The sequence below is a fragment of the Gadus morhua genome, chromosome 1 (genome assembly GCF_902167405.1).
Source record: "Gadus morhua chromosome 1, gadMor3.0, whole genome shotgun sequence".
Lineage (NCBI taxonomy): Eukaryota > Metazoa > Chordata > Actinopteri > Gadiformes > Gadidae > Gadus > Gadus morhua.
Window position 1 is genome coordinate 10,701,397 of NC_044048.1, and position 22,892 is coordinate 10,724,288.

At 45.0% G+C, this 22,892-nt stretch overlaps 4 protein-coding genes across 7 annotated transcripts; 2 read left to right on the forward strand and 2 right to left on the reverse strand.

The window, feature by feature from the left end:
- The first annotated feature begins 569 nt into the window (after positions 1-569).
- On the forward strand, positions 570-7,576 carry LOC115543359 (protein-serine O-palmitoleoyltransferase porcupine). The gene is made up of 15 exons (XM_030355713.1): positions 570-762; positions 1,382-1,524; positions 1,618-1,810; positions 1,936-1,979; positions 2,646-2,827; positions 2,926-3,056; positions 3,169-3,189; positions 3,530-3,544; positions 3,646-3,771; positions 3,857-3,957; positions 4,089-4,165; positions 4,296-4,359; positions 4,514-4,599; positions 5,101-5,211; positions 6,044-7,576. The coding sequence occupies exons 2-15, from the start codon at positions 1,389-1,391 to the stop codon at positions 6,143-6,145; spliced, it is 1,389 nt and encodes a 462-aa protein (XP_030211573.1). The 5' UTR covers positions 570-762; positions 1,382-1,388; the 3' UTR covers positions 6,146-7,576.
- Positions 7,577-7,630: 54 nt separating this feature from the next.
- LOC115539978 (uncharacterized) lies at positions 7,631-9,066 on the reverse strand. The gene is made up of 5 exons (XM_030350956.1): positions 9,010-9,066; positions 8,829-8,921; positions 8,573-8,604; positions 8,328-8,397; positions 7,631-8,167 (listed from the first exon to the last, which is right to left on the reverse strand). Exons 1-5 carry the CDS (start codon positions 9,064-9,066, stop codon positions 8,051-8,053), a joined length of 369 nt encoding a protein of 122 aa, XP_030206816.1. The 3' UTR covers positions 7,631-8,050.
- Positions 9,067-9,915: 849 nt separating this feature from the next.
- wdr13 (WD repeat domain 13) lies at positions 9,916-15,939 on the forward strand. 4 transcript variants are annotated; one of them, XM_030355720.1, is made up of 10 exons: positions 9,916-9,973; positions 10,405-10,491; positions 10,608-10,839; positions 11,240-11,352; positions 11,618-11,748; positions 11,844-12,151; positions 13,121-13,301; positions 13,531-13,672; positions 14,576-14,694; positions 15,136-15,939. In XM_030355720.1, exons 2-10 carry the CDS (start codon positions 10,451-10,453, stop codon positions 15,318-15,320), a joined length of 1,452 nt encoding a protein of 483 aa, XP_030211580.1. In that variant the 5' UTR covers positions 9,916-9,973; positions 10,405-10,450; the 3' UTR covers positions 15,321-15,939. The 4 variants fall into 4 exon arrangements, with proteins under 4 accessions (XP_030211580.1, XP_030211590.1, XP_030211575.1 ...); XM_030355730.1 differs by having other exon boundaries at positions 9,917-9,973; positions 10,420-10,491; XM_030355715.1 differs by lacking the exon at positions 9,916-9,973 and adding an exon at positions 9,988-10,216 and having other exon boundaries at positions 10,420-10,491.
- A 907-nt stretch (positions 15,940-16,846) lies between these two features.
- Positions 16,847-22,382, reverse strand: LOC115543403 (probable G-protein coupled receptor 173). The gene is made up of 2 exons (XM_030355744.1): positions 21,451-22,382; positions 16,847-20,613 (listed from the first exon to the last, which is right to left on the reverse strand). Exon 2 carries the CDS (start codon positions 20,429-20,431, stop codon positions 19,211-19,213), a length of 1,221 nt encoding a protein of 406 aa, XP_030211604.1. The 5' UTR covers positions 20,432-20,613; positions 21,451-22,382; the 3' UTR covers positions 16,847-19,210.
- Between the last annotated feature and the right edge of the window lie 510 nt (positions 22,383-22,892).

The window sequence follows — 22,892 nt, forward strand, 5'->3', positions numbered from 1 at the left end:
TATTGCCCCACAGTAGCCTAACCTTATTATGAGAGCTCTGCGCTAAGGATTTTGTGCTGAGCGTGAAGTTTTGGACGCCTGGGCGGTTAAGGTTCCGGTTTCTACGTAGGCTGAGAGAGGATCCTGTGTTTGAGCGTTATCCCGGCCAACAGGAACGTGATGTCTGGTGTCTTTACTGCCTATGAAGATTTAAAGACGGATAACAGTCCCCGGAACGAGAATAATATAAATTCCAAGGTGAATAAATATGGAGTTTTGACGAAAAAGGGACAACGCAATCTCCAAAATAGGTAACGCAACGGATATACTTGCATTGAAAGTCCCTCCCTCTCGCTCGACTATGCGCTCTGAACCATGTGAACTGAAACTCCCGCCTTCCCCCACAAATAACGCTCATGTGAAGCATCCAGGTCCAGGCAAATGTCTGGAACTGGGATCGTTTCTACCGGTTTAAACGCATATATGCTGGACGAATGCTATTGGTCTATTTGGCGCCGCTATTACAATGTAACGATTTTGATTGGCTGTTTTTCCTACACTCAAAGCGGCTGATTGGATGATATGTGGTTGCATGGCTGCATCCTCATGCAGGCAAGTGGTGCTGATGCTGTGACAATGGGAGTCCTCCAGTCCAGATACGCATCCACTGGTTTGAATGTGACTAAAACACAGGCATAATAAGCACCGAATATTTCCATGTAGGGGTAGCATAATTGCATTGCTAGGTCGCGGATTGCACGCCTTTTATTGCGGTATTAAAGGGTAAGTTTTCCCTCTTAAAACTAAAATGCATGTTTCGCTCAAAGACGAGGAGCAGCTCGCTTGCATTTAGTGTCATTATGGTTCTTATAATCCCAGACAAGGTTTAGCAAGTTCAGCAGCCGTCGCCACCTTGTAGTTAACACTCAATCTCGTATGAACCTTTAGCTCTCAATCGAGAGGCACAGTGGTTAGCATCTGTTGTAGCTAGGGGGCTGTGAGTCAACTCCTGCATTGCGGAGAGCATAACGTTAGTAGTCTGTAATATCTATTTATTCAACACACTTAGAAATACACATATATATCGGGTCCCGTAGAACGCCCGGGCTTATTTTTGTGTCAAGTTGAATATTGCATTGGCCTATTTCATTCGAGCGCACAAATATTTATTTCCAAGTGCATACAGCCGACGAATATTAAATGAGAAGCCTTTCACTTCTAGTTATGGATTGCGTGACGCTTTTTTTTTGCCTTGATTTGCTATTTTAGGTTATACAGAGAAGAAGGAAGACTCAATGATTTACCAACCGTGTGTCTATACTAAGTATTAAATATAAGCCTACTATGGGGATTCAAATATTTCTTTATTGCTATTTTTGTTGGACTTTCTTCCTATTTACAGGCTAGTGATGGGGACATTCAGCCGGCAGGAGTTCTTCCAGGAGCTGACCCATGGCTGTCTCCTGCCTACAGCCCAGCAGGGCTTGGAGCAGGTCTGGCAGCTGTTGGTCATCTGCCTGCTGTGCCGACTCCTCTGGATGTTTGGTGAGAGAGCGCAGCTAAAATGGTGCCTGGCAACAATTGTATACCTGCTTTGATCATATTTTTTAATGTTCCTTTATTTCGGTTTTTGGCCAGGTCTCCCCTCATTTGTGAAGCACCTGAGCACTGTGGCGGGGGGCTTCTACACCCTCTACCTGTTCTTTGAGCTGCACATGATCTGGGTGGTCCTCCTCAGCCTCCTCTGCTACCTCATCCTCTTCCTGTGTCGGCACTCCAGCATCCGAGGCACCTTCCTCTCCATCACCGTCCTCATCTACCTGCTGCTAGGGTTGGTGTGCTCTGGCTAACACCACATGAACACGGTGCTCCTAGACTGGGGTGTTGCAGAGAGGGTTTGTCCTGCGTCACCATATCGGTTTAACATTGGATGTGTCTTGTGTGTCTTGTGATCAGAGAGCTGCACATGATGGACACGACCACCTGGCACAAGATGAGAGGTAGGCTCATTAATCCATTTGGCAAGGCATTTATAAAGCTTGTTCATGACCTCTTCCATTTTGATAGCATTTGAGCATTGGGATGTTAGTTGTGGTGCCAGCTGTAAACTGGACAGAACCGAACCGTGAAATCATGGGAGATGTAGCAAAACATGTTTATCACTAGCCTAGGTTACGGTATATTTACATTGATTAAGAATTTACTACAACTCTCTTGAGTCCTTCAAAATCGAGGGATAACAGCAATAAATACTTCAATGATGCATTCTGATTTACAAGTGCAATTGATTGTAAACAAAGCAAGTTCATATTCAACTGAAGTGCCAGCATGGCACAATCGCAAAGATATTGTTGAATAACATATTATTATCTCTAAGCATAATATAATAATAACAATATTATTATCTCTAAGCAAATAATATATAATTACTTACTTAACAGCATCAGCCTAGATGCATGAATATGTATATATATTCTGTGGGGAAAGGATATATTCCACATTCTTTATATTGAATTACCTGTTTTCATTGGTAACACTATCAGAATTTTCATTGGTAACACTATCCACCTATAAACAAGTAGGGTTCCATGCTCAGCACTTAATCGCACTAATCACATAATGTACACAATTGCTTTATATTTCATATTTGTTGTTGTTGTGTCTAGGTTCCCAGATGGTGGTAGCCATGAAGGCTATCTCGCTGGCCTTTGATCTCGACAGAGGGGTTGTTAAGAGTGTGCCTTCACCTATAGAGTTCATGGGCTACATTTACTTTGTGGGCACCGTCATATTCGGTCCCTGGATCAGTTTCAACAGCTACAAGGATGCCCTGGAAGGACGTAAACTAGTACGCCTGGCCTTCTTTGGCTTACATCCATCTCATGATACTTTTGCATAGGAAATATCCAGGCTAATGTTTCTAACCTTTCCTCTCTTCCCGCTCAGAGCTTTTCATGGTTCTTCAAAGTGTCCATCAGCTGGGTGAAGAGCCAGTTCTGCCTTGTTATATCCAACTGTGTGGCGCCCTACCTCTTTCCATACTTCATACCTATCTACGGGGACAAGTTACTACGCAGGTGAGTGTGTAGTAACTTGAACTTATATATTGCTCAGCTTTCCTTCAGTTGCAGACTCATTTTGATTAATGTGTAACCTTATCTAATTCCCTTTCTCATGCTTTCCGAATAGCAAAAAGAGAAGGAAGATCAGGTAAGGTTTTAACACCTTGCTAAATTGCTTGCTTATTAATATTTGGCATCACACACAATATTGTGCTTCTAGCAACTGTTCGTCCAATCAAAATAAATGTGACATGATGAATGGCATGCTGACAGGGAATTTAGGGTGGAGAATGATTGTTTTAAGCCTTTATTAATTTAAGGGAAAGATCCACGAACTGAATCTCCCAAAAAACTGTGGAATAATCCACTAATTGGAGCGTGATTTTATAAACAGTTGCAGCCTTTCATATGTGGTTCTTATTCTGTATGGTATTTTATTGTATATAACGTTTCACGTTGCATATTTCATATATCCCTTTGGTTCTTAGGGGTTCATCAGCAAGGTATGTTAAAACAAAAACAACATTTTCAGAGTTGTTTTTATCCATTCATCTTCATTAAAGTCAAACTCGAACACAACATGTAATGACTAACACCCCCCCAGGTGGCTGCTGGCGTACGAGAACGCAGTGTCTTTTCACTTCAGTAATTACTTTGTCGGCTTTCTGAGCGAGACCACTGCAACGCTGGCTGGAGCCGGCTTCACAGAGGAGAAGGAAAACCTCAAATGGTCAGAATCACTCTCAGCAGTAGCACATATCGTTGAGCTATTTCTATTTGAGCTCTAACAAACGGCGTTATGTTTGGACTTCCAGGGATGTGACCGTGGCCAAGCCACTGAGTATTGAGTTCCCCAGGTCCATGGTGGAGGTGGTCACCTCCTGGAACCTCCCAATGTCTCGCTTCCTCCACACATGTGAGTCATCTTCGTGTGTCCCGGCAGCAGTGGATTCCCTTGTGACTGTTTACTTTTGTTTGTTGCTTTTATTTCATGTTCCTGAAGGGAATGCTAATGCGCCTTATTTAAGTGTGTCTCTTGTGCTCTAGATGTGTTCACCAGTGCTCTTAAATTCGGAACGTTTTCCGCGATCATGGTGACGTACACAGCCAGTGCCCTCCTGCACGTGAGTCTGATGTTTCAAGTTTTACGCTAATAATCACCACAGCTTTCTGATGCCTCGACATGTCTCTGTGTCTCACTGAAAGTATTTCGTTCATCTTTCTTTCTTTGTCTCTTCCTCCTGATATTGTTAGGGCTTGAGTTTTCACCTGGGGGCAGTGCTGCTCTCTCTAGGGTTCATCACGTACATTGAGCATGGTAAGAATATCTATCTTTTTTTTTCTTCCTGAGACTCTTGGCATTGTTTGGAGCAGCTGCTTAGCCTGGCTGTACTGGGTTTTGTAGACTGCAGTGCTTTAGTTTACCTTGCAAGGAGTTTTTATTGTTGTGGCAATGTTGTTCTATCTTTCAGTATTACGCAAAAGGCTGGCATCCATCTTTAACGCGTGTGTGCTGTCAAAGAAATGTCCGCCCAACTGCCCTCATCACAACAAAAAGGTGATTTTTATGTTGAGATTGTCTTTGGTGCGTTGCCTTGTATTCGCCAAGCATTGCTTTTGACCGTGCCTCATAATTAAGACAAACTATGTTAAAAGTCACGACTAGGTAGTATATAACAAGTTATCTAAGATGAATCCAGATCAGTTGAAAGCTATGATGTAAATGGAGAGGTTGGATTGTGCTGCCAGCCCACAAAATCCTAACAAAAACGACTGCCGCAGTTGCAAAACAGCACTTCAATGGATTTCTTTTAGTCTCGCTAATGAGCTCATTTTTCTGAGTTATTTGGCTCAAGTCCTAGCAAATCCCATTCGGTTGATTGTGAGAAAAAGTGCATCAAAAGCAGCAGAAATTGTCTGGAGAATAAACCATGCCATAATAAAAGGCTATTGAATTGCAACCAAGTTTGAAAAAGGATTTGCATTCAACTATCTTATCTGTATTATTCCTAGTCATCATAATAACGTCAATCAATGTCACTGTCTTTCTTGTTGCCAGGCGATATGGGTGTTTGCGATAAACACAGCGTTCAGCGCCCTGGCCGTGCTCCACCTCACCTACCTGGGCTCTGTGTTCAACTCCAGCGTGGACTACATGGATGAGGAGGAGGTGAGCTCCGCACAGTTTGCGTCCCTCTCATTGGGTGTTAGGTGTAACTGCCATGTTGCTTGAAGGGCTCCCCGGATGGTGGCTGAGTCATGTAGAGGCTAGGGGGGTGACTCCCAGCCAAATAGCCCTCAGTTAAGTCCCCAATGTCCACAGTCCACCTTGTATTCTAGAGCAGGAAATCTAACCTGCTGCTGAGTGACATGTATCTACAAGTTCAAGTCACTTTGGATGAAAACCTCTGCTGAATAACTTTAATACTATAAATTATTATCGGAAATGGGTTAGTTAAGATGATTGCCCCTTAGGGGTGCGAATCTTACGGTATCTAATGATTCGATTCAAATTCGATTCTCGATTCATAGCGATTCCAGAACAAAAATCCATTCCCGTTTTCAAAAAATCTATTCTTCCCCCACCCCTAGTACTGTGCTGGGCATCAAGATCATTGAACGTTCGAGACATTCTGCACCCCAACAGCACCTGCTGGTCATTAGTCGCATAGGGTAACATTGAATCCATGAGCTATTCTTAGACACATTATTGCACCACTTAGCCTACTGCCCAGCATAGAAACATTGCTGTACGTGGGTCAGATATTCTGAGAAACTGAGACACTTTATGAGAGGTTTGATGTTGATGTTGATGTTGATGTTGATGTTGATGTTGATGTTGATGTTGGTGTTTGGTTCACCTGTTGAACCACTTCCACTGCAAGGCTCCGAACATGGAAAGAGTTTCCATAGACACACCGTGTCTATGGACACTTGCAAGTTTATCCTTAGACACACCTTGAACAAAAACGTATTGAAAAACAGTGTTTGCTCTCCTTTAGGACGACGTGACCCACCACACCATCCAGAAGTGGTCGGAGCTGAGCTGGAGCAGCCACTGGCTGACGTTCGGCAGCTGGGTGCTGTACCGCATCCTCCTATAGTGGGGAGAGAGGACGCAGACCCGGGAAGGAGATGAGTAAGAAAGCAATAAGGGGACAACTTGCTGCACGACTGCCTCTCATAACACAACCCCGCCCCCGCCCCTCCCACTGTGAGCTCGTCCACCAGGGATTGGCAGAGGGACCTCCGGAGCGATCCAACCAATCACGGCAAGCTGTGTGGTCGGGACCGGACGCGTGGAACCAGACGCTCCCATTACAACCTGGGGACTGGCTGTTTTATACTTGTATATACTGTATATACTCTAGATCTATTCACCCCAGCCTTTTTCCTCATCTCTTCCTGAACTCTGAGCTGCAGTTGCTAATTCCACCTCTTGGGGAGTTGTGACGACAGCTTCAGGTAGCTCTCTGCGAGTCACAATCAATAGCCGTTGGCATGGCAGCGATTTGTTTGTTTTCACCGGACACTTCTGAGTAGCCTTTATCTAGGGCTCGCCATCGACTGTGAGAGTTGCCCGTCCAGTGGGATTTTCCTTGGTGGTGATAGCATCTATCCTTAGAATTACTACATCTCTACTCTTTTAGCCATGTACTGTATAGGTAAACAACCACTTCCCTTTGGATCGAGAAAAAAAGCACATGTTTAGGAAATAAAGATAGATTTTATTAACAATAGTATTTTTTCCTATTTGGGAATTTTTGATAGAGTGTGAAAAATAACTAACTCGTTGTGTTTACATCAGTGGTTTAGAAGTACTGTGGAAACTAAAATAGGGGATTGCTGCTAGAGGTCATTCTCATCAGCCTGCATGTGGACGTCTCTGTCTAAAAACAAACGCAGGTGGGGGCAGGGCAGGGTTAATATTATGTGAATATTATTAAAATAATAATAATTAAAATAAAAAATCCCCTAATTTGATTCCTATTCCTATTTCATTCATGACATTTTCCTGTGTTTCCTATTGGGGTTTTTAAACCACTGTTTGGGAATCAATATATTTTTCTCCATTTTGTTAGCTGTGAACTTTATCTCAAAGAACATCATAAATCACCCTTAAGTCAATGTTCTGAGTTATAGACCTTCCGTTTTATCTTGATATTCATTTATATGTATATATTTATGTATTCCGGTTTTAAGACGTGGTTATTTTTTATTGTTGTGTGTTTTCATTTATTTGTTTCCATAATCTTTTGTTATTCACAGTATTTAGTGTATTTTGTCTTATTTATCGATTCTGTTTTAAGTGTTAATCATATAATTCTCATCATGTTTGTTAGCATACAAATTCTCACTATATTTCCCAATTTTTAAAGATGATATATATTATGGGCCTTGCACAAGCACCCTACCGTGCCAAAAATGATAACCCCAAACTATTTGAAATGCTGAACTGAATTGTATTGTTTCTAACAAATTGGAGCCTATGCAAATGCTGCAGTATTTCAAATACAATTTACATCGAAACCTAATGTTTATCTGATTCTGCTGATTTCCGGTGTCTAATAAGAGGAGGACACAACATATTGCTGTAAGAAATAATTGTTTATTTCAATGTTTATTTACAAGAGGAATGAATGGACCGTTAGAAAGCCAATCATGTTCCAAGGGTCCTGGGCAAAGAGAAAAGGGGTCGATGTTGGGGGAAGGTAGGGTTGAGTTGGGAAGGACTGGGAAGGTCTTCAGTGTTTTTTGCTCTGAGCGCGGACCCCTGGTTGGACCTGCCGTACAGCAGACTCAAGCGGAGAAAGGAGGGAAACAGGAAAGAAAGAGGGGGGGAGCAGAGGAGGGTGGAGTGGAGGGTGAGGGCAGATGGTGATGGATGGAGATCACGTCGGGCTCTGGGCCCCTCTGCGGGGGGAGCAGATGCTGTCTGAAACACCCTCGCCCAGGGAGGGGAGGGGTGATGGTGGTGGGGGGAGGAGGGGAGAGCCATGTAGGTTAACTCAGCCCTGCCTGCCCTGAGGACCCGCGTGCTTACGACGGCAGGACCCCAGCAGTGTCTCCAAAGCCATCTTCACGAAGGCCTGGAAGTTATTGCTTCTCTCCCTTCGGCTGTCCTGCTGGGGGAGGACGGACATGTCACTTCAGTGGAGGCGCTCAGCGGGGTAATGAAACCTCAGCATGTAAAGGAGGTCCGAATGTGAACGGTCCTGCCTGTGAGCAGAGCCTCTCTGTAGAGGGATTTACTCTATGGGAACACGGTCTTAGTTTAATGCCTACCTCCTTGCTTCTTGTTATCATCTCCTTTCTGATCACCTTTCTTCGGCTGCTCCTTAGGACTCTGAGGTTGCTGTAAATAGAATGGAACGATTGAATGACGTGAACGTTAAGGAAACACCACATGGATGGATGAGATGGATGACGAATCAGTCTGTTTTTATACCATTGATTAACTTGACTGCAATTTCAGGTCTATTCTAGTCAAGTTAATCAATCTCATTTGTATATTCTTTAATCACAGTTACCTTGGGAGCTGACTTCTTGTCCGATTTATTACCTGTGAAAAGGGATAGAAATGGTTCAAGTGGTTAATAAATACATTTCTGGTACTAGGCCTACTAACGTGTTACACATTTTGCTATGGCACGGTGAACCTATTTTATTTCACTACAACATGGCACATGGAATGGATGAGAATACTGCGTGAGCACCTAAATTAACATTAATAATACATAATAGTCCTATATAATATATAGTCTTAAAGTGTTTTCCTTTACATACCTTTTGTTCCTGGCATCTTGGCTGTGTTCCAAAGTCCGTGATTTGAAATGCTGTGCCTGTGTGGGGTTCAGCCCGCTCATTTATGGACCGCCACTGTGAATGGGCCGGTCAGCGGGGCCCCTTCGGGAAACAACACCACCAACAAGCAAAGAGCCCAGTCAGCTGAGCGCCGGTCCATCACCTCTGGGCCTTTGCTGAGCCAGGCGAAATCTCCGAGCTGACCTTTTAATCCCACCATTGTGATGCCGCTGTGGCCATGCACTGTTGTTAGGACAAGAAAGCTTTTACAACATGCTTATGTATGATTGTGTTTTTATCATGTTATAGACTCATTTAAACAGAAGCTTTGAGGCTAGACCTTGAGTGTTGGAAACGATAAAAGGAACCTATGATTAAATCATTTTCCTTAAGATGAATGCTTGGGCCTAGGCCTAGGCCTATGCTTTTATGCAGTAAAAGCATATGTAATTATCATGTATCTCATTTGGCTATTTCGATGATTGATTTCCACTGTGTTGGCAATATTTTTAGCTTTGATCATGGCTTATTTTTGCCCTGTTTCATCCACTTATCCAGTGGATGGAGCACTGAATATGGAGCACTGAATATGCTTGATAAGATTTGATTTAATCGTGTCAACAAAAACGTATCTACAATGAATTATATTGAAGTATATATTAAGCATATATTTCCCAATGATTCTATAACTGAATTACATAATTATGCAATGGTCTCATAAATGGTGCTGAATGCAAATGCTTGTGTATGTTGCTTGGTGCGCCTGCTCCAATTGTGCGTTATTGGCCAGGGCGGGACTTTCATTTAGATGGGTTTAGCAACGGCGAGACTTCTAGGATATCCGTTTCCGTTACATGTTTCGGATATTGCTTCGTAAAATCATTCATCAGAAATCTCCATATTTATTTGCCTTGTCTTTGTTGTTATTCTCCTTTTCATATCTCTAATCTTCTCGTTTCGGGGACTGTTACCCTGCGTACACAGCTCACGGGAAGTATGAGACCAGAGCTTGCGTTGAGGCAGCCCGGGATAACGCTCCAACTCATGAGTCTCTCCCAGCCCAATGTTTGGGTTGGCCGTGTCACGTGACTTACTTGTCAAACAGCGATGGAGAGAAGCTAAGGAAGGTGAGCAATTGTAACCCAGTTCCACTGTTTATTTAATGAATAAATACAATGAATGCAGGGGTATTCAAATGTATGTCTTAAAATGTACTTCGTATGGTGGGTTTTAGTTTTTAAAATACATTTGGAGAGATGAGATGTTTGCATCTGGTTATATCGTATTATGCTAGGTTGATAGCGCGCTAGCTACCAGCCGTGTTTCACTGGCCTCCGTTTCTGCACGGCTCACCTGATACCAGCCATGACGTAGGCTATCTTTATCATTACAAACCTACCCTTTATTTTACTCGTTAAATACACAATAAAAACCCATGTGCTAGCTTGTATTTACATTAAAGTAGGTGTCATCTACCAATCATTACCCATCCTACTCTGTCTAATGTGCCAACTCAAGTAATGGCGTAAACCGCTCTGTTATTTACAATGACACACAGAATCTGCCCCGGCAGTGGTTTCTTCTCCATCCAGAGTGCTTGTGGAATGGCCGCAGTTTGGCAGCAGGTGTTGGCAGTGGACGCAAGGTAAGAGGCAACAGGATGCTCAGTGAGGGTCATCAATAGGCCTGCTCTATGTGTAACAGTATATACATAATCGTTGGTCGATAAGTCTGCCTACGTCTTGTCTCTGCCTTCTCTAGGTATAATGCTTACCGCACGCCAACCTTCCCACAGTTCCGCACCCAATACATCCGCCGGCGCAGCCAGCTGCTCAGAGAGAATGCCAAGTGTGGCTATGAACCAGGTCTGCGCAGGCAGTACCTGAGGCTGCGCAGTCAGCTGCTGGCCCTGCGCTACGGACCCTTGTCCGAGCAGAGCAGCTTCAGGGCCAGCAGTGTGCGCAGCTCCCGCACAACATTGGACCGCATGGAGGTCAGACCGAGGGAAACGGAGCTTAGAGAGGGGCAGTGAGATATATCCATGCTCAGCTAAATGTATATCTACTAGACTAGTACGGGTGGGGGGGTAGAAGTAGCGATGACTACTTTTGCTTGGCGTGAACGATCCCAAGTCAGTCTCTTGAGACAGAGATCATTGTAGCAGTGCCGAATGACTGATTAACTGAGCAGCTTGGTTGGAAGGGGCTGGCATTAATAATAACGAACATAGATTAAAAACATAGGATAGACAATTTACCACGGAAAAATATCTCTCTCAGCATGTGTATTTTGTTGATTGCCAATGAAATGCCTGTTGCATGCACGTTGGCTCACTCCACGCGGCCTGGCTCCTCTCTCCCCCCCCCCCTGCTGCTGCTGCTCCTCCTGAACAGGACTTCGAGGAGGACCCCCGCGCTCAGGGGACCCGCGGTCACCGCCGGTCGGTCAGCAGAGGCTCCTACCAGCTCCAGGCCCAAATGAACCGGGCCGGCGTCTACGATGAAAGGTACCCACCGGGGAATAAATCCCAGTGCTGGTACATTTCCGCCCTCTGTTCGCCACGCGGCCGCGTTCTGCGTTGGTTCATTGGGTCCTGCATAGTGCTATTGCTTTTCTCCTGAGATTTACTGCCTGTAAGCTGTCATGGCATGGTCTCTGTGAGTAACGGTCACATCCTTCATATTGAGTTGTCAGCTTTAGGACGCTGCAGTGAGGTGTGTTTTATTGATCGTGTTCCTCCGGGGTTTGTTCTTGTTTCCCGCTGGCTGCAGGCCCCCGGGCAGCTTGGTGCCCACCTCCGTGGCGGAGGCCAGCCGCGCCATGGCGGGGGACACCACCCTGAGCGAAAACTACGCTTTTGCTGGCATGCACCACATATTTGACCAACACGTGGACTCAGCAGGTGATTTATTTTGTGTATTTGTACCGTCGACTTTAAACTAATAAATAACTAAAGTTAATTTGGCATTTTCTTTCGACCCTTGTTCTTTGATTTAGTTCCGCGGTTGCAGTTCGCCAATGACGACAAGCACCTCCTCGCTTGCTGCTCATTGGACGGCACCCTGTCCATCATGACCCTGTCGCCGCCCCCGGCCAGCGTGAAGGTGATCCTGAAGGGCCACGGCGGGCCGGTCACCGACTTCGCCTGGTCCCTCAGCAACGACGTCATCGTGTCGACGTCGCTCGACGGGACGCTGCGCATCTGGAACACGGAGGACGGGCGCTGCATCCGAGAGGTCCGGGACCCCGAGTCCAGCGAGCTGCTGTGTTGCACCTTCCAGCCCATGAACAACAACCTGACTGTGGTGAGTGCAGGAGTCATGGTGGACAATGTTCTTTCCTGCAGGAAGGAATATGGAAGCAGAATAACGGATATAGGTAATTGTGCAGAACAGAACATGCTAATTTTGGATTAAAATGTTTGTTTTGAAACATAATTGTTATTGTCACACACGGGGTTGCACTTTGACCTCTTGTTTTGTTATGCGCTGTATGAGTGTGTGGGTGTTTTCACTCCCGTGAATATTCATGGCCAGGTGTCTTACGTAATCGGTATTGTTGCAGCGGGGGTTAGTAGGGTTACTTGGCTAGTGTCTACTTCTATTTCCTCTTCACCAAAGCCCATCATTTATTGGTTTCCAGTTTGCCATGAGCAAATTGTCCACATCAGAAGATGTTGATGATTAAAAGGCCGGTTTGTATGTCTCATTAAGGGCCGGTCGGCTGGTACCAGAGCCATATTAGGAGCCTCTCATAAGAGCGCTGGCATGCCAGGCTAGACGGGGAGCTGTTCCCCCCATGGCCGCTGCACGCTGCCAGCAGAACACACAGCACAGCGGCCTCAGATCCGTTCCTCTTTTAATAGACGACTGTTTTGATGACCGCATCGCAGGCTGGCGTGTGCATCCAAAGCTTCTTTCTCTTGTCTCTTGTTTCTCGGTGGGTGAGTCACTCTTTTTGAATGGCGCGGAGCTGCGCAGTGCGAATGCACTTGCTGTGGTTATTTTTACATGGCCAACCCAACCTACAATTCAGGTTCGGACTCTTTGCGATGTGGCGTTGGTAGAAAAAGAAAGGGCTCATTTATTTTTTATCTTTATATAGCGCACACACACACACACACACACACACACACACACACACACACACACACACACACACACACACACACACACACACACACACACACACACACAGATTCCCAGGGGTCTGCTCAATCTTGGCAAAGGTTATGAACTGGTGGCTGATGCTTCCTGGTTGACTGTGTGGTGCAGGTGGGGAACAGCAAGCACCACCTCCACGTGGTGAACATCTCCACGGGGAAGAAGGTGAAGGGGGGCTCCAGTAAGCTGACGGGCCGCGTGCTCTCGCTCTCCTTTGATGCGCCCGGCCGGATCCTGTGGGCCGGGGACGACCGGGGGAGCATCTTCTCCTTCCTGTTTGATATGGCCACAGGTAGACATCAAAAGCTCTGCGTGTGCGTGTGTGCGTGTGTGTGTGTGTGTGTGTGTTATTATCGTTTTTTTTGTCTGGACGATAATAATAAAAATTATAATTTGTGCCTGTGGTTCAGAGGAAATTGGGTTATCTGTTTTTTCTGCTTGTGTCGGCTGTTTGTGCCCTCCCCCCTACACACACACACACACACACACACACACACACACACACACGCACACTCTCACAGGGAAGCTAACCAAAGCCAAGCGTCTGGTGGTGAGCGAGGGCAGCTCCATCTGCAGCATATCTGCTCGCTCGTGGATCAGCCGAGAGGCCAGGGATCCCTCTCTGCTGGTCAACGCCTGCCTCAATAAGTTACTACTGTACAGGTCAGTGTTACATTACTACTGTACAGGTCAGAGTTACATTACTACTGTACAGGTCAGAGTTACATTACTACTGTACAGGTCAGAGTTACATACTACTGTACAGGTCAGAGTTACCTTTCTACTGTACAGGTCAGAGTTACATTACTACTGTACAGGTCAGTGTTACATTACTACTGTACAGGTCAGAGTTACATACTACTGTACAGGTCAGAGTTACATACTACTGTACAGGTCAGAGTTACCTTTCTACTGTACAGGTCAGAGTTACATTACTACTGTACAGGTCAGAGTTACATTACTACTGTACAGGTCAGAGTTACCTTTCTACTGTACAGGTCAGAGTTACATTACTACTGTACAGGTCAGAGTTACATTACTACTGTACAGGTCAGAGTTACATTACTACTGTACAGGTCCGAGTGTTATGTTACTACTGTACAGGTCAGAGTGCTACGTTACTACGGTACATGTCAGTGTTGCGTTACTCTACAGGTCAACGTGCTACGGTACTACGCTACATGTCAGAATGTTGCGTTACTAATGTAGTGGTCAAAGTGTTACGTTATTACTGTATCGGTAGGGTGTCTGACAACACTGTTGGTGTCTGAAGAGCATTGTCAGACGCTTAGTGAAGGCTGATCTGTTGGTGTCGTTGGTGTTGTTCTGTTGTTGTGCTTTTAATTCAGGGGGCGTACCTTTTGTTGGGGTGCTGAAAACAGAAAGAAGTACAGGGGCGTTGTATACGCCCCTGTACTTCTTTCTGTTTCCCTTGACCAATACAAAGGGGCGTAGATACCAAGAACCCGGAACACTTTTATGTCACAACGACAGTGTAATGTTGTTCTCCGTGTCCCACGGTGTGGTTTTAAAACTGACTGGAGGCTGGTGTTGTGCTGCGGACAGGGTGGTGGATAACGAGGGAACACTGCAGCTGAAGAGAAGCTTCCCCATCCAGCACGGCTCCCAGCACGTCCACAGCATCTTCTGCCCCCTCATGTCCTTCAGACAGGGGGCCTGCGTCGGTAGGTCATCTCCCCTCATTCTCCCTGGAACGCTAAGGAAATGGTTTTCTCAAGGGTGTACTGTGTGGAAACTGATGAAGAGAAGCATTACGGGGAGGTCAAGTATTGCCTTCGTCTTGTGTTAAACACTTGGTCTGGAGTTGGACTGGAGGGGGTGTTTCAGCGTTTGGTGATAAGGTTGCCTCATAACGTCATTAAAAAATCGGATAAGAAAAAAATTGCTTGAGTGATTAAACCTCTGATGTTTTTTTCTTAATATAATTTGGCCCAAAATGTAATTTGCATAAATGAATTCAAAAATTAATAATTTAATTTAATCCAAAACTGTAATAGTCAAGCTATTAGTTATATAAAAATCACTAACATCAGAATTGGTGCAACAGTTAAACCTGGAGGCCTTCATGTCTTCATAACATTCCCCTATCTGCATCCTTCAACCAGTGACGGGCAGCGAGGACACCTGTGTGTACTTCTTTGACGTGGAGCGCAACACCAAGGCCATCGTAAACAAGCTGCAGGGCCACGGCGGCCCGGTGCTGGACGTCAGCTTCAACTGCGACGAGAGTCTGCTGGCGTCGGCCGACTCCACTGGCATGGTCATCATCTGGAGGCGGGAACAGAAGTGACCATGTGGCCCGACGGGCCAGCGCTTCCACGCACTGCAATACGCTCCTACCCCTTCCAGGCATACGTCCACACAGGCTCTGGTCTGGTAGCAGCTGGCTTTAGTTAACGCCCACAGGGCAGCACACGTTGAAGGAGGTGGTCTTTTTAGGAATGGTCTTGTGAAGGAAGGCGAGGAAACACTAATGCAACAACTCCATCTGATTAGCCAAGTTTAACATGAATAAGAAGAGATTGCAGCTCCAATGGAAACGTGAACCTTAATCTCCCGCTCTATCTAGAATATGCAGAATGTGAACCGAAACACAAACCAATGTTCAACACATTCCATTACAATATTCAGAGGTCCTCTCTAACATAGAAGTGAGTCATCAGTAGGTATTGGTGAGAGTTATCCAATGTTTTTTTGTTTAGCTTCAGCAGTTCTTCTTTGGTGGTGTAGTCTGATGTGCATGGCATTACATCCAGAACAAGTCCGTACTGACACTTGAAATGAATCATGAATCAGAATGTGTGTCTGTGTCTTTGCATTTGCTGGTTTAAAGTCACAATATTGGCAGATTAATATAATTTATTTAATGCAAACATGATGAATAAATAAACTACTGAAACTTCCTGTAAGGAGTGGTCCTTTTATTTTTCGGAAGCTTTGAGTCACTAGAAAAACCGAGAAAGAGATGTATACTGTATATCTAGATATTGATAACTAAAATATATATAGTTTTTTAATGACCATTTGCATCTATGAAAGATTTGCACTGACCATTTGAAGGAAATTCTTCATAGAATGTATAAACATCTCAGTACCCGATATTGGTCATATCATCAGCAAGACATGCCTTTTAACAGTATTTGACATGGAAATATTTGTGTCTGCAAATGTGTTAATTGTACATATAATCATTCTTGTTATCTCTTGGATAAACATAGTGAAGAATGGATCTCCATATTTAACTGATCCAGCTGGACTGCGGTACCTCAGGGTAGCAAGAATCAACACAACCTGTGTGTGTACTGCTTAAGCAGGGCGGACACTTATTTGTATAACAATGACCATTGCATAAGGCCTTACTGTGGTATCAGGCTTATCTCTAAGAGGCTACATTGTTGGTGAGGACCATGAAGATCCTCACAGAAGGACTTTATACTCCCCAGATACGTAAGCTTCACAACAGAGCTTAAAGGCAAATGCAATGTGTAAGGTGTAAACTGGAGCATCACTTTGTGCCGCATTCTTAAGTAGGAAAGATGCTTTATAAATAAAGCACATTATTATTCTTATAATGTTTTCAGCAGATTGTACAATAATCTTTTGTTCTTCACAAATAAAAAGGTGATGCAACAGAAAGTGAAACGCCCTGTTCACCCAGATCGGAGCTTCAGATTCTAGATATTAATCTAAAGCCTTGTTTGTAAGACTAGAGATGTGTCTAACTCTTAGGATCAGTATGCTTGTTTTCCTTTTACATTGGGTTGATTTTTGTCAGTGGTCCATGTATTTCATCAGCTCACCAAACCCGAAACAAAAAAAGCATCAAAAGTAGAGTCTTTATTAATGAGTGGGCAAAATAACCTACTCAGTTTAACTGTACAGATACATAATATTGTCTTGCGAAGGAATTGCCAGACACAAAAACAATGGACCTCATTTCACTTCGAACTTCCAAGCCTTTCCAACAGCTATACAGTTTGATCTCCATTCTCAGATCTATGAAATGCAGTTAAATGCATGCTAATACAGTATGTTGTGCAAGTGTACACATTAAGAAATCCTACTGCACAAATATGCATGTATGCCCAACATGGGTCAGACATTTTCATTACATAAATCTTCACTTGGAGAGCCAACTTGGCCAAAGCCTGTTTCGGTGCACCCAACCAAAATCTTAAAAGCATTTCCCAAATATATATTTGGAATGAACTGTAATCATGAATTAAAGACAAATATAGTAGCCATCGAGAGATATGGCCGTCATGAAACCTGGCACTGTTTAAATATCCTAATTTGAGGGGGATCTTTTGCAACCAAAAAAAATCAATTTTAATTATTTAGCAATATTTAAAGAAAACGTCACGTCATTATCAAAGTCGCATTTAAATTAGTGACCTTTTCTTAGAATGTGCAGGTTGGTTTATTACATTTTCTCTGCTCACAATCATTCATTTATACAATGTTTTCTGATTAAATCCCAAAATACATACCATATCGTCCGTTGCAGCAATTGCAAGGATGCAATAACTAGAGGATGTTTTTTGGAAAAGACTGGTATCTTTAGGCCAACAAAATAAATTTACTATAAAAATGGCATTTTATAGAACCATTTGGTCAATCTTCAGTATTTTACCTTCATCTCTTTCAATCCCTTTCAATCTTTCTCTCACTCTTTCTTTCCCTTCTTTTCACTTTACTCTTTCACACTTACACTCACTATGCTATTTCTCTCCATCACACACACACACACACACACACACACACACACACACACACACACACACACACACACACACACACACACACAAATATCATAGAAAAAAGAGCCGAAATATATTAATCCCTACAGTCTGTACAATATTAAATCAAGTCATATTTCAAAATAGTGTCATCTGCTCAACATGTATAGTTTACAAACAAAGGAAAACAGGCATTTTTTTATAGTACAAATAATCCTGACAGTCCCGAATGAAGTCCAAAAACATCAAGCATGTTAGGGCTTTGGGCGCATAACCGCTTCGCAAATGGTTCCAAGAATGTCTTTTCCACTTCATGTTTTGCAGTTTCCTCTGAAACCTATGAAAAAGGCGTTAGGGTTAATATTAAAGAATCCATTCGTAATTCTGTGTTATTGTGTGTTGTGTTTCCCCGTCTGGAACCACATTAAAAGAACATTCTCCATTGAAAGTCCGTTGACACATTAATTGAAAGATTTTCAGTCCGCTGTGTATCTCTTCAGGCTCAGGCCCCCAAAGACGCCTAACTATACAACATGACCCTCTGAAATAAGGCAACATTATATTAAATGGTGTCTGTCATACTGGCTTGGTATTGATGATTGTTTTTTCATTGATCTTTCACACATTTGTCATACAGTCTGTGAAACCCAATTTACTCATTTATTTTTTTCTGTTTCCCTCTCTGCTCGTTTCTCAAACACAATCTTGTCAGGTAATTTCAGTGAAATCTCAGCACTCTTAATCAAAATAAAGAACACAGACGTGGACACTTATCAAGGTGCATCGTTTACTGCCCGGGCTCCTCTCAAACATAAATTATACTATAACTTAACTCGTACACTTTGACTTTTTTTTGGTTAATGTAGTTTATCTTCGTGAATTATTATTTTGTTATTGATGTATTTGATCTTGGATATACGCCTTGCCGTCCCCTCATCACATGATGCAGTAGACCTCCTCACATGATGCAGTAGAACTCATCGCATGAGGCAGTAGAACTCATCACATGACGCAGTAGACCTCCTCACTTGATGCAGTAGACCTCCTCACATGATGCAGTAGAACTCATCACATGGTGTAGTTGGCCTCATCACATGATATAGTAGACCTCATCACATGATAAGGTAGAACTCATCACATGATACAGTAGACTTCATCACACGATGAGGTAGAACTCATCACATGATAAGGTAGAACTCATCACATGATGCAGTAGACCACATCACATGATGTGGTAGAACTATCACATGATACAGTAGACTTCATCACACGATGAGGTAGAACTCATCACATGATAAGGTAGAACTCATCACATGATGCAGTAGACCTCATCACATGATGTGGTAGAACTCATCACATGATACAGTAGACTTCATCACACGATGAGGTAGAACTCATCACATGATGCGGTAGGCCTCATCACATGATGCGGTAGGCCGCATCACATGATGCAGTAGGCCTCATCCTGAGGCAGGTTTTGTTTAGTCCTCCAATAGGTGGGCAGGTTCGCTCTCAGCACCTTCCTCAGGTCCTCGTTGAGCAGGATGCAGAAGATGGGGTTGACGCCGGCCTGGGCGAAGCTCATCCACACGGTGATGGAGAGGTACCTGTGTGGGATGGCCCAGGACGTGACAAACACCCTCCAAAAGCAGGCCACGATGTAGGGAGCCCAGAGCACCAGGAACAGCAAGGTGATGGTGTAGAACATCCTGCCCAGCCTCCTCTCTGACCTCACCTCCTCCATCCCCAGCAGGCGTCGGTGTTGATTGTGTAAATTCTGCCTGATGCCAAGCAGAGTGGGCGGCATGGGGCCCCTGCCGAACCCGGCGATCCAGTTGGCTGCGGCCTGGCCGGTGGCCCCGGGACCGTGGAAGGTCCAGTTCTGGCTGATGGCTGGCACCAGCTGAACGGGTTTCATCTTGCGGTGCCGATACTCAAAGAGCAGCAGCTTGGCGTAGAAGCCGTGGGTGGCCAGCACCACCACGGCCAGCATGAGCATGAAGCCCAGCGTGTCGTTGGTCTTCAGGTAGCGGTGCTCAAAGATGCACTGGTCCTCGTCCTGGATGAACTTGTACGTCCCCACGTCGAACACGGGCGGGAAAGCCATGGCGATGGCCAGTGTCCAGACCATACAAATGATGGCCGCACAGGTCCAGATGGTCATGCGCTTGGCATAGAAGCGGTGGTGGGCGATGGCCAGGTAGCGGGTGACGGCCACACAGAACAGCATGAAGGCGGCGTGAAAGCAGAACAACACGGCCATGAACGCCACCACTTTACAACTCAAGGCACTGTAGGTCCAGGCGGAGCTGTTGTGGACCGACACCAGGACGAAGGGGAAGCAGGCGGCGGAGCGGACGGCGTCGGCCAGGCACAGGTCCAGCAGGAAGAAGTAGGGGGCCTTGTGCAGCGCCCGGTCGCGCAGGACCAGCAGTGACACCAGCAGGTTCCCCGCCAGGCTGACGCAGATGATCAACCCCAGGAAGATCAGCTTAAAGTAAGCGGAGACGTCCGAGGCCGAGATCCCTCCACCGCCGCCGCCGCCGCCGCCGCCGCCGCCGCCGCCGCCGCCAGTGCTGCCGCCTCCTTTGGCCTGGCTCTGCGAGGCCAACACCGCCAGAAGGCTACCAGGGCCGTCGATGGCGAAGCTCTGGTTAGCCATGGTGACCCGATACACCACCGGAGCTGCGGTGGCGAGGAAGAGCCCCTGTTAAACACCACCACTCCTCCTACTGCCGCTGGTGGCTCTCCCAAGGCTCTCGCTCTCTCGTCTCGCAAGGTGGGGCTGAGAGGAGCTACTCTAAGACCAGGCTCATGGTTCCTCTACGGCCAGGACCTCACCACCTGTGAATGTGGGGACAGAGAAAATTGAAAATTACAAAGGTTTCCCACCTGAAGCGTCGAAAAAAGGTGGTCAGACATGTTGGCTGTGGCTCTGGTAGAATTAGGGAGGGGGAAAGGCGACCAGGCCACGGCTGCAGAGAACATTGTGTCGGCTATAGGCAACATAGAGGAGCGCTTTGCCTCCCTGTTCCCTCTATGACTCGGATCAGATCAGCAGCTCTACAGCATGCCAACTCCTTGGCTCTCACAGTAATTACCTTGCCCGTTGCTAAGATACACCAGCTCACATACTTTGTGCAAGTGTGGGTGTTTGAGTGAATGCATGGGGGTGTACAGGGGGCTGGAACAGACAGAGCACAGCCGACACAAGGCCTCATGTCCAGGAGACACTGGTGTTGGAAATGGGAAGAACAACAACGGGGTGAAGCCTTGCCTTATATCAGAACTGTTGATTATCTATGGAAATAGATGGTTCAACGTTTTTCTGGTCAAAAACCATGATTTAATTTCACAAAAGCTGAACATTATAATACACATCCCAGCACAGCCTTCACGTCTTCAAACAAAGAAGGAATCTCAGAAATCAGAATTGCCTTCTGTCAATGTTGGAAATAATACACAGATCTAACGTGAACACGTATTCTAATCATGCCAATACATACACAGTGTGAGGCCTGGTGGGCCCTTAACAACACAGCAATGTGGACCACATAAACAGGTGGCACTGCAATTGCAGTTTAGTCTTCTTTTATATTGTATGTATGCTTGCGTGTGTGCGCGCGTGCGTGTGTGTTTTCGCGCGTGCGTGTGTTTCAAATGTTAAATGGGACTACCTACCTCTCATCCCTTTATTTGGTCAAATGAACGGTTCTAAACAGTAACAAATGATCCCCAACGCCTCGGTCCGATGTTGTTCGAGTTAGGAGAAAAGCTGTGTTTCAGCCTCATGCTCTCGGTGTGCTGTCAAGCCAAAACAACACCTGTTATCCATAAATCCTCCTCCACGGCACAGGGCTATACTAAACCTAACGCATTACAGGGATATCTGATCATCCACAGCTGATCACCAAACAGAGATATCTAGGTTATGGATGCTGTGGGGTCTCTGTGAAGGTAGACCAATATTCACAGCCTCCCTTTTCTCGGTTTCAGATAGCGAAGGAGGAGGATGTGTTCTGGATTTTGTCCCCGTGTAACATCCTCTGATGATAATAAAAGGCGATTTCATGTAGCATCACGTCGAAGATGGATATCCAGATCACAAATAAAACCGACGATGACTGGAACATACGCGGGGGAAAAAATGTTTTGTTCATATATCCAAATGATGTCAGATTTTCAATGCTTATTATAACCCACCCACCAACGTTATGAAAAAAGATCGCGCATCCTCTTCGTGGATATCGTCCTGGTAGACTAATGACAAGAGAACAATTCGTTTAGAGACACAATGTCCTCGGTCAATGCCTGCTTTTTCATATTTCACATCGAAGGCAGTTGATGTACGCGGAACAGTAATGTGCAGTCTTTGTTTTGCTCTCCACAGCGAAGGGAGACAAAAGCTTAATAGTCCATAATAAAAATCTCCATCACCGAAAATATAAAGAATTCACACGAAATCCAGAATGGTCAATTGCAGTTCTGTCTGAGGAACCCTCCCGAAATCTGGATAAAATCAAACATAATAATGGCTAGATTTAGCGAATTATTTTTTGAATAATCCCAATTATGGCTGCTTGCAAGGGAGCAGCTCGCACATTCGCGGAATATGTCGGTTTTGTTCGGCGATGGGAGCGCTGGGGTGGGAGGGGAGGATGCTAGGGGCTGGAGGGGAGACATCGAGAATAAAACCGTAGCAAAGAAAACACCGTCCCTGGCCTGCTGCTGGCCACGGAATTTTAACTGTGAAATATAGCATAAAGTGGTAATAACATCCACACACACATAAACGCATGCATGCACGAACACCCACCCGCATGCATTCACGCCCCCCCCCCCCCACACACACACACACACACACACACACACACGCACGCACATACACTCCCCCACACAGACAAACAGTTAACCTTAAATACTTTTATTAAGTCTAATGAAAAACTGTTTTTGATAGGAAAATGTTGATTACAAAATTCTCAATCCATCATCATCATCATCTTCTTCATCATCATCCTCAACAACAACATCATCATCAGTACATTACACGTGTCCTGTGGTCAACCGTGTAACATTTCAAGAGTTTTTTTCTAGGGAATCCTCAACGACTGAATAAGCTGACT